Source organism: Solanum lycopersicum, chromosome 2, assembly GCF_036512215.1.
Source record: "Solanum lycopersicum chromosome 2, SLM_r2.1".
Taxonomy (NCBI): domain Eukaryota; kingdom Viridiplantae; phylum Streptophyta; class Magnoliopsida; order Solanales; family Solanaceae; genus Solanum; species Solanum lycopersicum.
The window spans coordinates 66,325,826-66,342,784 of NC_090801.1; the positions used below are offsets into that span (position 1 = coordinate 66,325,826).

The 16,959-nt window shown below is 33.6% G+C and overlaps 4 protein-coding genes and 1 non-coding gene across 8 annotated transcripts; 2 read left to right on the forward strand and 3 right to left on the reverse strand.

The window, feature by feature from the left end:
- Positions 1-709: 709 nt before the first annotated feature.
- On the reverse strand, positions 710-1,622 carry LOC101260983 (thioredoxin H2). Its single transcript, XM_010317961.4, is given in 4 exon segments — positions 710-987; positions 990-1,071; positions 1,170-1,292; positions 1,382-1,622. Coding segments are annotated over 4 exon segments (426 nt in total). The 5' UTR covers positions 1,538-1,622; the 3' UTR covers positions 710-922.
- Positions 1,623-2,167: 545 nt separating this feature from the next.
- Positions 2,168-7,284, reverse strand: LOC101260683 (uncharacterized). Its single transcript, XM_004232196.3, has 10 exons — positions 6,857-7,284; positions 6,697-6,758; positions 6,130-6,273; positions 5,891-6,001; positions 5,563-5,767; positions 5,319-5,377; positions 4,823-4,875; positions 4,505-4,727; positions 3,055-3,163; positions 2,168-2,943 (listed from the first exon to the last, which is right to left on the reverse strand). Exons 1-10 carry the CDS (start codon positions 7,074-7,076, stop codon positions 2,681-2,683), a joined length of 1,449 nt encoding a protein of 482 aa, XP_004232244.1. The 5' UTR covers positions 7,077-7,284; the 3' UTR covers positions 2,168-2,680.
- Positions 7,237-7,309, forward strand: TRNAA-AGC (transfer RNA alanine (anticodon AGC)). Its single transcript has one exon. It is a non-coding gene; the product is annotated as a tRNA-Ala (tRNA).
- A 3,063-nt stretch (positions 7,310-10,372) lies between these two features.
- LOC101260389 (uncharacterized) lies at positions 10,373-16,031 on the forward strand. 3 transcript variants are annotated; one of them, XM_069294561.1, is made up of 2 exons: positions 10,373-11,699; positions 15,530-16,031. In XM_069294561.1, exons 1-2 carry the CDS (start codon positions 11,233-11,235, stop codon positions 15,579-15,581), a joined length of 519 nt encoding a protein of 172 aa, XP_069150662.1. In that variant the 5' UTR covers positions 10,373-11,232; the 3' UTR covers positions 15,582-16,031. The 3 variants fall into 3 exon arrangements, with proteins under 3 accessions (XP_069150662.1, XP_069150663.1, XP_069150664.1); XM_069294562.1 differs by having other exon boundaries at positions 15,482-15,721; XM_069294563.1 differs by lacking the exon at positions 15,530-16,031 and adding an exon at positions 12,588-13,089.
- PIN8 (auxin efflux carrier component 8) lies at positions 12,394-15,016 on the reverse strand. Of its 2 annotated transcripts, none has more exons than XM_010317549.4 (6): positions 14,360-15,011; positions 13,348-13,528; positions 13,135-13,220; positions 12,882-13,039; positions 12,738-12,814; positions 12,394-12,639 (listed from the first exon to the last, which is right to left on the reverse strand). In XM_010317549.4, the coding sequence occupies exons 1-6, from the start codon at positions 14,865-14,867 to the stop codon at positions 12,573-12,575; spliced, it is 1,077 nt and encodes a 358-aa protein (XP_010315851.1). In that variant the 5' UTR covers positions 14,868-15,011; the 3' UTR covers positions 12,394-12,572. The 2 variants fall into 2 exon arrangements, with proteins under 2 accessions (XP_010315851.1, NP_001234211.1); NM_001247282.2 differs by having other exon boundaries at positions 12,451-12,639; positions 13,348-13,525; positions 14,360-15,016.
- Positions 16,032-16,959: the final 928 nt, after the last annotated feature.

The window sequence follows — 16,959 nt, forward strand, 5'->3', positions numbered from 1 at the left end:
GTATTAAATTTGATTGTTTTGAACATTTAAAAAATGTCTCTAGCTGAAATCCAGAAAGTGACTACTAATTTTGAAAAGACCTTGTACACACGGGACTTGCAGAAGTAGACTGCACATCTGTGTGGATAAGTGTTTTTTGACAAGAAAAGGAAAGTTAGAAGATTTTCCAACTTCAAGAGGGAAAGGGAAGATAAGTTGGGATTACAAAAGATAATCATGCAATCAAAGTAAGGTATATAATTAGACTTAAACCATATCTTTCTTTTATTCTTCCTTTTTGTGTCGGAAATATGCGTTTTTACTCTTTCTCCGTGCAGACTAAGAGTGTGAAAGGCGTGTTCGAATAATGGTTACAACACAGCTAGCATACATTTAGTGAGATAAATGGTAAAAAAAGAACTACTTTTACATGGCATATATACTTCAGCCTCTAATGCTATAATGACGAACTGTCTGTGATTTAAAAAACTTGGCTCATAAAATAGGGACCCAAAAGGGGTAGTAAGGCTTTTGCTTGACGATGGAGTTCTCAATACTGAGTATCGCATGAGATTTCAGAGTTAGATTTTCTTACTGTTCTTTATGCAAGTAAACATTGTATCATCCACCCAATTTTCTCAAATGCTTGTTCGTTTTTTTTTTTCCCAAAATAAAGGCTAACATCATCATATTTGATGAACTGAAAGCCCTAATTGAGTTAACAAGACCATTCTGAACTCCCATTTTCTCATATTCTGAAGCAGTAACAGGCAAATCATGAATTCAAAGTTTCAAAGAGTACAATAACACAATTAGAAACTTAAGCAGGGAAAAAATGGGGGAAAGACATCAGAACCATAGTCAAATCACATCAGAATAAGGCAGTTTAAACTTATTAGATATGAAATTCAGCTCCAATATTATCAAGAGGATGTCAGAAGAACTAAGCAGCATATTTAGGGGCTTCCCTGTGCTTGAGAATCTTTTTCTCGAGCTCATCTTTTTTACCCCAACAACTCTCTCTACTTCCTTGCCTTGTTTCAGCAGCAAAAATGTTGGCATAGCTTGAACTCCGAACTCTTTCGCTACGTCCTATTATAGAACCAAAGAAACAATGAAATCAGTATCACTATACGCGGATCAATGAAGAATTATGAATAATTCCAAATTGAAATTTCCACGTCACTGACCGAGAGCTCATCGACGTCAATTTTGACAAAGTCAACATCGGTATACTTGGAAGCCATGGCGTTAATAGCCGGCTCCATGAACTTGCAAGGCCCGCACCATGCAGCCGCAAAATCCACAACTATCTGGCAATTAGATTCACCGATCAAAGTCAGATCTCTCAAAAACTTAAACCCTAATTTTTTGCAAAAGCGAATAGATAACGGAGTGATACCAGTTTATTCAATTGCTTGGAGGAGTTGAAGTGAAGTTGCCACCGATTGGATGAATGAAAAGCAATCACACGCGACGGCTCTGACGGCGATCCTGACACTTCCGTTGCTGCCTGCGCTTCACCTCCGCCGAGTAAGGTTGAAACAAAGGAACCCATTCGACTCCTCACTTCTTACGCAAAAGTAGTCAAAATAGAGAAGGAAATTATTAAGACGAAGGTAGTAATAGCGCTGCTTTTATATTACGCGAATTCCTAATGTCAAATTGGTATGTCGTTTTAGCTTGGTTGTCATTTTGCGGCAGTATATAATTAAAATAAAATATGTATTCAATTATTTGTTTATACTCCAGTATAATTTATTTGATTCTAAAAGAATATAAATATTTAAAATCACTAATCTATATGATTAGATATATTTTGATTTTTATTTTGAAGAAAATTGTAATCGAAGAAACAATTATTTAATTTGTCAAATAATTACAGCACCATTTCTTATACGACGTAAGTACTAAAACGGAATCACACCAGTTCAATTCACATTTTGGTCTTGGTTCGATTTTATTACTTCAAAAAAGTACAAGAAACTTAAAAAATGCAGTTTTTTTCTTAATAAAATATCAGGTCATTGTCAAAGGGGAAGGTTTAGTGCTACAAAGTTGTCTGATGGAGCTTAATCCTTTTGACAGCACATACTTCTTCTTCTCTCCCAAAATGCAAATGCTCTACAGCCTACAGATGTAAACCACTCTTCTTTTACAAAGCATTAAAACAATATACAGTAAAATATTCTAAGAAGGAAGTATTCCCATATAATTATTTCAGGAAGCTTTGCCTGAGAAAAACCGATTGTATACTAGTTAAACCACAGAGAGACATTGTTTATATTTATAGTGTTAAAACACACATATATGATCCCTTATGAACTTATTCCCACTGCTACAGTTTGCTCAAGTTTCGCTTCAAGTGGAAGCTTTAAATAAATAGACCAGTGGTTCTGTCTTTTAGCTTCCGCTGATTTTTCAGGAACAATATAGCTTAACAACTTGATGTAGGATCTACATTCTCTTGTTGCACCACAGTTGAGACACGAGAAACTGAAGAAACGAAGACGTATGAGAAGACTAGATATTCTCTCCTTCAGAACAAAAGGAAAAGACTGGGGCAAAACCATCCTGTCTCTTCCTAGCCTTTCATCCAGCTACACACATTCATGTCAGATGAAAAAGTTATGAAGCCAATTCCACAATCCCCCAAACATGAGGGAATACCAGTACAACAGGAAGCCCATATGCAGATGTTTCATTGAAATGGTATAGGTAATCCTTGCTTCTTGTTCACAATTGTCATTGCCAAATATCTGGTCCCCATCCCAATAGGTGCCTGCCCCTCCGGACCCTCCCAGAATGGGGCCTCGCCTTCACCCACCAAACGCCAATAACCCGTTCTTAAGGAATCAGCTTGTTCATCTGTGCAGTTCTCCATCAATGCCTCAACCCTGAAATTTATGCCAAGTGACCCAAGAAACTGAGACTGAGTCATTGGGCCATGCACAGCCACATCATCTGTGAAGTTGATCATTTGAACAATTGAATCAACATTGAAAGGTAAAAGTTACCTATGGAATATCGAATTGAACTTAAGATTGGGGCTAAGGAAATTCCAATAAAATGTACCTGAAGCTTCCTCTGCAGAATGTCTGATTGCAGCAAAGTCAACATAAGCACTAAGATCAGCAGTTCCAGGATTATCCAGTATATTAACAAAGCCATGCTTTCGGATAGCCTGTTTAAAAAAAAAATAGGAGAATAACCATCACCATAAACTGATAGACAGGAATGAAAACATCAAGAGTCTTTATCACTTTCTTAACCTAAATGAAAGCTAAGATTTAAAATGGTAACTGTGAATAGATATAGCTCCCCTATTCAGTTAGCTATTGCATATAAAGCTATTCCTATTTTGGTTTGTACTACCAGCACGAAAACATGCTTCCCTTCGTACAAAATCAAATAATGTGCTCATGTCTAGTCAATTTAAGAAACTTTCAGGTTTATTCTGTAACTTTAGAATTCTCATTTTACCCTTTATGAGATGATTTATAGCCGCACTGCCACAAAAATGTCCAATAATTGTTTCATATCACAGTTTCAAAAGTCTTCAATTTTTTCTTAATTCCTTGTCCAGTAGAACAGTGACACATAAGTTGGAATGGAGTGATTACACATTAGTGAAATTTTGAGCACTTAGAAAAGTTATTTCCATCTTAAACTATGAATGTTTTCTAATTGGGAGTTGGAAAAATCCCAACATACTTACAAAGCAGCTACAATTTACAAAACTTCCTCATGATATTTACAAACTTTCAGGAACTTGAAATCATTTTTACTTCATCAAACCAGCTTTTCAAGAAACAATGTAATGTTGTCCTTCCTCTATTACCAAAATCACATACAAGTCAAATTAACTGCTCAATTTTCATGCCAAATATGATCAGTAATAAAATAGAATAAAATTAGTTGTATGTCATAATTAGACTTTGCATGGGTGTACTAACATAAGAGTTCAGAATTCATAACATTCACCAGGATAATTGTGTTCCACATAACATCAAAATTTTCCTTGATGCATAGCAGGATAGCTCAGATGGAGCGATTTACACAGTGAGGATTTATGTAGCTGGTCCCAACATGCTTGGGGTTGAAATGTAGTTGTTATGTGTATTGCGGGATAGCTCAAAAAGGAAAGTGAATTTGGATGAAAGAAGAAAATCTTAAGAAAGAAAAATTTGTTTGCCTCCTAAGCTGAAATGCAACATTGAATTTAGAAAGGTGGACAGAGACATTGAGCCGAAAGCCCAAAACATCAAAATTGAAAATAACTATTTAAGAAATCATTAGATATTTGACATACTCGCATTTGTTACCATTGAACTTTTTGATATTTGATAGCCTACTAATCTAAAAGAACAAAAAACAATATTGAGTGTTGACTTCACGTTTGTGCAATCAGAGATTGAGCATTGAGATCAGACTTTCTAAGAAAATGAAGCAAGGCAGAAGCAAATGGATTTGGCTACCCAAAACAAAGGAAGTAGGAAAAAGAACTTTTAGTATTGCAACTGACCTGAAGACTGTCTGAGACTATTCCATTTAGACCATAATCAATAATGAGAGCCCCACCACCATCTGAGCCAATTCTTTTAGCAATTTCTTGAGTCAACTCCATTGCTTTGGGGCAAACCTCAACTTGCTCAAGCTTGCCTATATCTTCTTTCTCAGCCCATTTGAAGCGCTTCAGGAGATACAGAGTTGCAGGAGTTGGCTGTTTAGATAAAACAAACTGAAACCTACCCGACAAAGTACAAATGGAAGTTACAAAGGGGCAATATTACAAGAAATTACTGTAGGAAGAGATATATGATAGACTAGCTTGAGACCTTACATTGAATTTTCAGCAACATCAACCATTTTCTCACACCAGCCTCGAGATGCTCTCTGCATGTATAAGAATAAACCAATTTGATGCTGACAATACTACAATAAATGTCAAGCCAGGTAGAAAAGATACTTGATTTAAACTTCCACAGGCACAAAAACAAGATTCTAAAATCTAAAGTACCACCTATCAAACTGATGCTCATAATACTAATAATACTATATGGACACAATCTTTCATCTAAATTTCCTTTTTCTTCATTTTTTTTTCTGTGAGCATGTGTGTGGAGGGTGCGAGGTTAATTCCGTTAGGCACAAAATCAGACTACAAAGATCAAGTATTTTCATTGTATTTCCATCGTCAGGATATTCTCTGGTAGTTTCGTAGTTTAAATAAAAGATGAAAGTAGATAATTTGCAGTAAAATGTTCAACTAAAGCTATTGGGTAAAAATGGATTAGCAAATCTTATTAACCGATAAAATAGAGGTTATACAAACGAACCTGAAACTGATGAACAGGTAACGCATCGTAAAATTCATGGGCAATAATGATCATAGGTACTGAGAAGTCAAAAAGAACAAAATGTAAGAGAACCTATACGTAGATGATAATACAATTTTCCATTGAAGCTTCAAGACCAAATAGAAGAAAAAAATACTATGTCTGTATGATAGTGAAACATTTGAACTGATTTACACTGTAAAGAACATGTAATCTACAAAAACAGCTGGTAATAATTTCTTACTTCCTGCTGGAACCTGCTCCAGGGTGGCATGCCATGCTACACTGGTCCCAGTCAACCTGCTAATAATGTGTTCCTCTGCATCTCCATCTGTATCATTCTTGTTTATACACATCAAGTTCTGATATTGGAGTTTCTTTAGAGTTGGACTACATTCAACCATGTGTATGTGCAAAGAGTCAGTGAAGTTCCTAAATTTTGATGCACCCTGTGGTTCAGAAATCAACAATTGCATTTTAGGCATATCAGAACAGGATCCGTACTTTAAGAATCTACATAAAAAATTTAAGAATATGCGAGCTGGAGAGGATGTATATCAATGGGACTGTACTCGTAGAAGATCCGCTAATAGAGTTCCTCGTCCTGGTCCGAGCTCTACAAGATTTATTTTTTTCGGTTGCCCCATTTGCTCCCAAAGACACATGGCCCAAACACCAACCATCTAAGAAAAAGAAAATCAGGAAATCAAACAAAACACCGGTGGTAAATTTAATCACTCTTTTTTTAAAGAACTCCACCGATGATGAAGGAAGAAAATCAAGCAGAAAACCCCCACTGTATCTAGATTACCTCTCCAAACATCTGGCTTACTTCAGGAGAGGTAATAAAATCACCTTCTGCGCCAAACACATCGCGATTAATATAGAATCCTGCCTTTGGGTTAGTCAAGACTTCCTCCATATATTCGGCAACTGAGATGGGCCCGCCTCTGAACTGAAAACATAACCAGCTTAAGATATTGAATCTCAAGAGTAAGGAGGAAAACAAAAGATACAGATATCTGCAGACTTTCCCAGTTCACCAATGTATATTTGGCCAATTATTTAACAGTTTTTACTTTTTATCTACTGAGCAATGGTTTCTTCAGCAATTATCCTATACCAATCAGGGACATGGCCAATATGCTGATGCAGACTAGTGAGGAAATGAGGAGCTACTTATTGATTGATTCATATATACCAAACTAGGAAAAAACCGGATTGATACATCATTGATTAAGGTATAGCAAAACAAAGAGAAATTCTAAATCTTCAGCTAAAGTACTCGCTAATTTAAATCCAAATTGGCAGAATAAAACTCAGAAAGCAAATGCATACACAAGAAATGTTCATGTAGGGAAATGCGGCGATTAAGAACCTTAATGATGCTCTTAAGATGCTTAACAAGCTCGGTATCCGATGACGGTTCATGGGAATGCTCTGCAGTTTACAAGGCAATTATCAAATCATCAAAAAAAAAATTAAAAAACAGCAGGATAAAGAGTTGAAAATACTACGCATGTAGAAAGGGAAAGTACCGGGAGGATTATATAGGCCAGATCGGTCAATGGAGATTGCTGCAGAAGGGGGAGTGGTACTAACTTCGCTGTCCTCCAAGTGTTCGACAGAAGTACCGTTAAGAGATTGGGAAGTTGATGCAGGAGAAGAAGAATATTGACGACACCATGAGAGTGACGCGGAAGCACCAAACAGCGAACGACGCTGAGTTGAAGCCTGGAATAGTAATCTTTTTAACATTTCGAATTTGGTCGAGCTTCGATTGTTGCAAAACGATACAAGATACGGAATATTTTGAGGAAAATTGCAGTCCTTTAAGTTTTGTATACCCCGAGTGGGCTTGCAGTTTGAAAAGAAAACAACACAACAAGTAAAGATACTAGCCAAGGTAAACCACAATGGGGATGTAGCTCAGATGGTAGAGCGCTCGCTTAGCATGCGAGAGGTACGGGGATCGATACCCCGCATCTCCATTTCCTTTTTATGAAGAAGATTTTTTCTTATCAAAATTTGCTCATAAGTCATTTCAAAACTATTTGAGGCAAAAAGACCTTTCTTCATGTACATTTTTCATATCTCATTTCAAAACAATTTTTTCATATATCAAAATTTGCTCACAAGTCATTTCAAAACGATTTGAGACCAAAAGACCTTTTTCATGTACCAAATTTAATGTCATTTCAATACAATTTAAGGATTTGAGGCGAAAGGCTAAACTAATAATGTACATATGTGATTTTCGTTATATTAGGAGAAATGAAAAAAAATAATATGATAGACAAATAAAAAAATATTCATTCATAAAAATTCGGATCTTGAAGATTTGAGACTCTCATAATAACTTCTCAACCCATCACTCCATTGAATTCAGTAGTCCCTATACATGCCAAACAATTAAAACATTACATTAAGTAGTTTTCATTTTCCTCACAAAATCTTCAGATATATTGATTAAGTCAGCAGGCCATCTATTTTTTTCTAATTTTAAAATAAAATAGAAGTAAGCATTTACATCAAATGATATATTCCCAATAGCAAAAAAAATAACATCGAGTAAGTTTCACGAAAGAAAGTGAATCTAACAATTTAGTAAAAAAAATAGATTTTGACAATCGTCTAATTATTTTTATAGTCGAAACATAAATGGCCACATAGTAAGCATGATTACAATTTGACTAGCGCCTCATATCTCTCCAAACCCACTAGTCTGTGGCTTAAGAGCAACGGTCAATCCATACTTTGCCCCTTTGTTAAAATCAACTTCAGTGTCGATTTCACTTGAAATGATGAAAAGAGAATTTGGAAGGCACTTGCGTTGGAGCAGTGCAGTCAGCTAGCCAAAAATTGTTTACATTCATATTTCGTAATGTTCATGATAATGAGTACCAGTTGTAATGGTATGCTCTAAAAAAAATTATTTTTGAGTTTTGAGTTATTACCGACTTTTGACAATAATAATAATAATGATAATAAGGATATATAAGAATAGAGAGTAGAATCAAGCGATGTACCATTTTCGCTTGCGATTTTGGCAAAGTTATAGAATAACATTTAAGTTTTTATTTAAATTTTTATGAAATTTAAAACAAATTAAAGACACATTCATTTGTAATTCAATTTGCAATTGATATATTTATTCATTCTTTATATCTTTTAACATTTTACGTCACTAATTAATTGTCATTTAAATAAAAAGATAACAAATTTATTAACTATTATAATAACTTAATCAATGATATAAAAAGTAATAAATTGGTGAGATATTACTTAACTAAGCTATTTTTAAAAAATAAAATAACGACTTGCAGAATTTACAAATGAGAGCCCTTTATTTATAGGACTTTCTAGGAGACTAATGTGCAAATAAAAATTGGATAAATTACCCATATGCGTATTTTTATTTTCCACAATTTCCGTTATACCCTACCATTTTAAAATATTCAAAATCTCTTATTTTTTCCTAATTTTTAAGTCAGTCAAATATATATGTGTCCAGCCCTAACCCACGTTTCTCTTTTCTTTTTTCACACCTTTAATCTCTCCCTAATTTCACTTCATAATCTTATTAGTCACACTCATCTCAATTTGAACTGTGAAAGGATTCTCTCTAGCCAATCAAATTCAAATCATTTAATCAAAATATTTTCGTATTGTCTTCTTAACTGCCACCTTCTTCTTCAAACAAATAATTCATCCTTATTTCCTGATATGAGTCATGTTTCTTAAAAAAAAATAGAAAAATTTCATTTACAGTTTCTCAACCTACTCTACCAAAGGTAATGATTTTTAATTTATTTCTACGCTTTTTTTATGTTCAATATTGCATCTATTAATTGATTCAAATGCCTGGAACATTATCGAAAAAGGGTACTAAAATTTCATCTATAATTTCTTGACTCAATCTACTAAAGGTAATAATTTTTTATATATTTCTACACTATTTTTTATGTTCAATCTTGCATCTAGTTGATTTAAATGTATCATACATTATTGAAAAAGTAATTTTATTATATTGCAATGTATCATCATTCGATTTAATTGTTTGATACATAAAACTCTAAGCTTGTTAATCATAAAACCCTAAGTTTATCGCATTACAACATATAAATGTAATGTAGTATGTGTCACTCACAACATTTCTTGTATTTGATACAAAAATATAACTAATGTTCATAGTTATTCTCAATATATCAAGTTATAAATATACTGTGATTTGACGAATTATGTATCACTCGCAATTTTTATGATATATAATGTGTTTTAATCTAATGAATCAAGTATCAGTCTCTACATATCATGTACTTGATACAAAATAATATTATTGAATGTGTCATAATGAGTATCAGATATGAAAATATGATACATTATACATTATATTAAGTTGCAATGTATCATAAATAAAATATTAATACGATGGATCAAAGCGAATTGACTGGTAATCAGTGGTTACTTACGAGGACAAGAAAACTGAAAGGTTATTATATCAGACCACCCATTTGATGTTAAATTTGTACAAGATATTATGCAACAATAAAATGATACTCTGTAAATTTTATACGATTTTGTTTTGAGTTATACGTTCAATACAATTTATAATGTATCTTCTACATTTTTAAGGGATTGTAGACTGTTTGCAGCTGATTTTGCTAAATTTCTTAGCAACAAAATTTCAAAATCATCTTAGATTTTTGATTCGATTATTCTCATACTAGATATGGAGTAATTCTATGAAAATATGGTTGCGAAAAAGCAAAGACATGATATGTGAGTGAAAATGATGCTCCACCGAAGCCTAGGAGCTATTCACATCACCAGACCAAGAGGATTTGTTCAATATAGCATATGCTTTATGTATACGTAGACACACCCATTTGAATATTTTACTATTTTTAAGATACATTAAATTAAGTTTTAGACTGTTTTTCTAATAATTTGATTATTTGAATTTAAATTTCAACATATATATATATATATATATATATATATATATTTCAGTATGTATATGTTTTTTTTAAATCTAAATATGTATATTTTTTTTTTATATTTTGGTTGTAATTATAGTGTTTGTAATACACAAGATAAAATAGGACAAATTTAAAAATTATTTGATCTAAAATAATTTCATAAATTTAAATAAAACACAATTTTTCATTCAAGAGGTTGTTTATTAAATTATGGGAAAAGGGTTTGATATACCCCTCAACTTTGTCATTTAGAGCTGATATACCCCTGGTTATGAAAGTAACTCATATATACCCTTACCTGTAAAGAAATGACTCACATATACCCTTTTCCTTTAACGGAAATGAAAAAAAATAATTTTAATCTAAATTTTTATTTTTTTCTAAAAAATATAATTCCATATGAATAAATTTAATCCTCGTCAAACATATTTTTTTTTGACTTTTTTTGTTTCAATGACTAATTTATAATTATTGTTTTGATAATCAAATTTATTTATGTTTCACTAATATTCTTGTAAAACTTATTGTAGATGACCAAATTTTTTCTTCGAATACGAAATTAAATTACAATACACACACAAAAAAATAGTTTAATTTTTTCTCTCTTTAAACTAAGGAATGAAAGAAAAAAATAAAATAAGAATAAGAAACTAAATAATTATAATAAAAGAAGTCAAAAATTGGTTTATGTATGAAAAAAATTAAAATATACCTTGAATTTTGATAGAAGAATTATATATACCCCTAAATAATATTTTTTAAAAAAAAATTAGAAGTAATAAATATAAATTTAAAATTAATTTTTTAACTTTCGTTAAACGAAGGGTATATGTGAGCAATTTTGTAAAGGCATGGGATTGTTTGTCGATCCCACTCCTTTTTAACTGGACAGTAGCGATTAGCAACGGGCTTTTCGTCTAAATAGTCTGAGGATGCGTACCAAAGCAGGTGCTTCAATGGCAAAATCATTCGATGCCCAGAAGTATCTGAAGAGAGTCGGATTAGGGAAAGAAGATTATCACTTCTGGAAGCAAGTGGGAAAAGCTTTGCTCTGTACTTACACTCTGTTTGGTGTGGCGTGGGTGTGGAATGAAACCTCGCCGCTTGGTTGGTGGACTTTAAAGCCACGGCCAAAGGAAGAAAAAGAATTAGCACATCTATACGAACGCCGGAAATTTCCATATCCAGGTGACGAGAAAGCCATGGAAGAATTCGTTGCCAAAGGTGGGATGATTGGAACTACAATTGGTCCCAAGGGAATCATCGAATCTGATAAAGATTCATACAATTATCAGAAAGCATTGCAGGATAAGAAAGTTGACCAAGAAGCCTTCAAGCTATGGACGAGGATGAGGAATGAGGTCATTTCTGAGCTTCAAGAGAAAGGGTTTGATGTAGAGTGAGTTAATTACTGTTAATCGGATTTGCTTCTCTCATGCTTATACCTTAATTGCGCATTTTGTACCTTGCAAATTTACTATTTTGTAGTTGGATGTTTAATGTGGGGAATTACGGAATAAGGTTTTAACTATTTTAGCTCAATCAAGTGCTTTCTCCGCTCTGGTGGACCTTTGCTGTTTATCCTACTTTAATTTGCAGAATGTGATTTCATCTGTTGTTTAAGTTTGAGTATTTACTTCAGTCATAGTATCTATTGATATGATGCTATACTTGATTTTGTCGTTCAAACATGTGCTGACTGCTGACTATCTTAAAGTTTCTTGATCTGGATCACCTCCTAGTTGTTCTCTTTCATATTATAGGAACTCTTTTATGGTAATCTGACTAATCTCTGGTATTTCATTTCTTTGTTTTCTTAAGTCCACAGTTGTAATCTTATAATTGTTAGATTGTAGTAAAACCAGTTTCATTTCTATGGTTGTTCCCGTTTTTACTCATATAGTATCTGATTTTTACTTAGGTTTTCTGTAATTTTGTGTAGAGAACAGATAATGACATGCTCTCATCAATACCGTTCTTGTCATTCTCTCTCTCTCTGAAATGCTTGAACTCTGAGACTGACTATTCATCGCTGAAATTGGATTTATTCATGCATGCTAATTGCTAGCTCTTGTTTTAATATAATAAATGAGTTGGTAAGATAAATTGACACACATTTATCATTTATTCTTTTATACAAGAACTATAGTCAATAAGATTTTTGCCTTTTCCTTATCGTAACTCTCTACAGTTGAATGTTGTTAGAGAAGAGCAAACTGTATCCCTGATGTATTTTTGAATAACTGCTAACTGCGATGACCATGTCTGAGTTTCATATTTCCAACAGGAAATAGTATGCCAAAGCAATTGGTATTGCAATCAGCATGCCAAAGATTACCCTGCAATCAGAATGAAACCACATCAGAAAAATCATATCTGCTTAAAATTTTCTTAGTGGAGGAGTTAAAAGTTTTGAGATGATAATTGTATCTGGTACCCTGTACTTAAGATGGTTGGATGTATGTTATACTCCTTGGCAAACACAAAAGGAACGATTCCTTGGGGAAGGGCTGCCTGCAGTAGAAAGTACAGCATTGAGTAATCTGGCATGAATTGACAACAGAAAACAATTTAGTTTCACCTGTACTATTGCCAATCTAAACAATTTTCCCTTTAGTCCAACAACAATAGATGAGATTGCCATGAGAACAGGTCCAAGAACAAACTTCAGTGCCATTGCTAATATTGCCTTTTTGGTTCCGCATGCTATAATACTATCTTGGGATGCCATGAAAACACCTGTTGAATTAATGCAATATGAGTGGCTGGCCATTTTTCATTTTTGGTAATTCGCTAGTACTTCGTGTGATGAGTGCTTATTTTCTGTTGTGTACCTATGCTAAACATTGCCATTCCTAGTCCACCATCTGAAAGTATTGATATTGATTGTTCAACAATTTTTGGCAGATTGACTCCCCACCTGCACTTCATTTTGTGTAAAAAAAATAAGTCCATTGATTTTTAATTCGGTGTTTCTGTAGAAGATAGGTTTTGGGTTTCTAGAGAGGCTTAGTAAGGGTTTCTAGAGAGGCTTAGTAAAGCTTTACCTGAAGTGTATGCTTGACCAAATAATACCGGCTAGAGTTGCATGTGTATTAGGATTTATTATGAGTTTCCTTCCAACTGTTAGAAGAATTACCATAATTGTTTTCTTCCTTGGGGGTCTGTCTGTCGCTTCCTCCTCACCGTCCTCTTCTAGTTCTGGTTCTCCAGGGACCTCAAGCTCTACTTTGAATGGTAGAAATTTATGTATTAAGACAAAAGAGCAGGCATAATGATGTAATGTCTGCATAAATAGTCGTCATGTTGGAATGGTCATCATTTATAACTTACAAATTGCTAACTTCTAGTGAGCTGTTCTATTTTTCTTTTGTTCTTTTTTTTTTTTTTTGGGGGGGGGGGGGCAAGGTGGGGTGGAGTAGGGGGAAGGGGGGCTTAAGGGAAGTAAAAATTAAGCTGGTTGGTTGCATCATATAGTAATTTGGTTAGTTCGGAACTTCAGGAACCAATTATGGCTACTGTCTACTTTTTTCATTGTTGAAGGGGTTATCTCAGCAAACTTCCTGTTTGTTTCATTCAGATGAGTTGGAAGTATTTGTCTCTCACAAGTAGATGAATCAACTCATTTTGGTAAAGCAAACTTATATTTCATTGGAGACTGTTCACCTCTTAGTTCTTGAGTTTTTGCTGCCAAACTACAATAATAAGTTTTAGGATTGATCAATGTGCTTTAAGAGATGAAGCAAGTTGTGGTTCATTCCTCTAGTTTTGAATTCTGACTAGCTTTGAAAATGGAAATGGAACATTTCTTAAAATAGAGTTTTGTCATGCTTCACGATATCACATATTAGTTTATCTAAAGATCATATGATACAGGCTAATTTGGAATTTGTGGGGCCCAGAATAGGATTCTTCACTCACTTATCACATCTACAATATATTGCTTTTTGGTTTTTAACAGTTCAAATTGGAGAGCTTTAAATAGGTTCTGTTACATGGATGCCATCCAAATAGATATTCTACGTTTAGGAACCATTATTCTGTTATCTGAGTACGTACCTGCTACTTCTGATGGTGACATCACATAAGATTCTTTTGTTGCATTGAGCTCGAATAGGAGTAGGAGGAGGTTGTACCAGACTAAACTCTGTAGTGCAATTAGCTGCGCTAGTAGTTCTGCTGCCGCATCTCCAAAAATGGCCTTAATTAGCGGGATCCCCAAAATTAAGGTGTTTGGAAGGGTGGAAACTGAAAGACCTGTTATGATCCAAGTCAGGTTTCCTTTGGGCTTCAGTTTGGATAAAATTGCCAGTAGAAAGACAGCAAGAAATTTTTGAACGAAATCTGCTAATAGAAGCTTCAGGTTTACTTTGTAGAGGTTGCTTCCTGATATCACTTGGAAGGACAATAAAGGTATTGAAAATTTCGCTACAAACTTGTTGATTCCAGAGCATTGCTCTGGTGAAAAGAGTTTCCCCCACCTTACAGAGATATAGGCTAAGATCATGACAACATATAAAGGTATAGTGGCTGCCACAACATGGTAGACATCACGTAGGGATATCATGGTATTTCTTATAGATTTTTGTATGTCGAAACCTTGGTAAACAGGCCCTTTTATGCTGTTTGGTTTGCTTTGTTGGCATATGATGGGAAAGTACCACTAGATCTTTCTGCTGAAGCTTTCTGACTAATCTTTTTGAGTTTTATCCCAGCATCTGTTGATTTTCAAATTTGAAAGTATTTACTAACCTATGGCTTTGTAGGTTCACATATATTGCAGAAAGTATCTGATTTTTTATCTGTGTGTCTTCCCTCATATTACACACCTTTTTTAGGCTGAAAATTTGATATTACTGATGTTTACAATACTCAAATGCCAGGTATCTAATCTTGTTTAGTTAAAAAGTTAGTTCTAGTTTTCATCATGAGGTTAATCCCTTTTGCTTATTTGTCTTTTGCTCATTTCTCATGTGGCCTAGGTGTTAGCCTATGCATATCACAATAGACGGAAATAGTAAGCTATACAAGCTTTAATCTGTCTCCTGTTTTGTGTCCCACATGCACTTTATTTCCCTGTAAGATTTCATTTAGGAAGAAGAGGTATTTCACTGCACTTTATATGCAGTGATCTTTACTGCACCAAAATGCCCTTACATTTGTCTTTAACTTTGAATTCAGGGGTGAAAATCTGTTAAGTTGATCCTGCCTAAATTTCCATTTATGCAGTTGCATAGCCTTTAGCTGCCAGGTTATCTGGAAAAGTAAGCTAGGAGAATAAAGAAGTAAACTGCAAAAGAAGTAACTGACTTGATGAGTAAATAACGTCTCTGAAGTAAGAATTTTTGCTATATATGGTCAAAGTTTTGGAATAAGTATTACAGGGTTTTGCTTTTATAGCTATGCAATTTTCACAGGCCAAGTTCTGGTGCCTCTTTATTATTATTATTATTATTATTTTTGAGAATTTCTCCACTTGAAATATGGGGAATCTAGCCAAGACACACCTACAAAATACCGTAATCTCTTTTCCTTCCTTTTTAATTTTTTCTTCTTTTTATCTGTGGGGGTGGGGGAGATTTGCCTTTCTGTATTAAAAGACAATTTATTTAGAAATATCGAAATCAAATGATCTGAAAATAAGAGTGAAGTGAATTCAACTAGATTCAAATTTGAGGTGTAATGAATTGATTGATACAATGTTCTTCATAGAACTTTTCCTGATTCTCTATGTGGTTAGCATTTGAAATCTCCAGGGTGGATCCACGATTTAAGCTTTACGGGTTTAATGTTTAAGGTTCTTATAATTAAATCTGCTATATTATTAAGATTATGGGTCAATTTCAGTAGAGTTTTACACCTAATAAATTTATGCTCAACGTTGGAACTATTGATGACGATTTCTGGATATTTATTGCAATTCACTTGTTCTGTTTGACTGTTTATATTGTATGTTTTGCTTTTAATAAGTAAACTATTCTTAGAGCTAAGCTTAAGCTTAGCACATTCTTTCCTCTCCGGAAAATATGCAGATCACTTTTTCTGAAAAAATACTCCTTTTTGAAATGGTTTTCCCTTGTTAAAGAAGCCTTCTTAATCAATGGATTTAATCAAGCCTTCTTAATATACAATTGATTATTAAGTGTTTGATATAGTGTAAAAACAAGACTTGCACATCTTATCGTACAAGACTAGCTTTATACAACAAAAGTGTATAAATTTTGTTCCTATTTTGTATAAAGCGAGAGAAAATTGTATATACACATGCAAAAACATATATCTTTGTGCTATACATTTAATTATACAATTTATAAATATTTTACTTCGATTTAATTGTATACAAATGCAAATTTTATATAAATATTGCAGCGAAAAAGGCCAGCGAATTATACAATTGCAGTGAAATACAATTTTCTCTCGCTTATACAACAGAAGTGTATAAATTGTGTTTCTGTTTTTGTATAAAGCGAGAGAAAAACATATATCTTCTTCCTATGCATTTATAATTATACAATATACAAACATTTTACTTCGATTCAATTGTATACAAAGCAAATTTTATATAGATATTGCAGCGAAATAGGCCAGCGAATTATACAATTGCGTTGAAATAGGCCACCGAATTATACAATTGCAGCAAAATAGACTAGCGAATCATA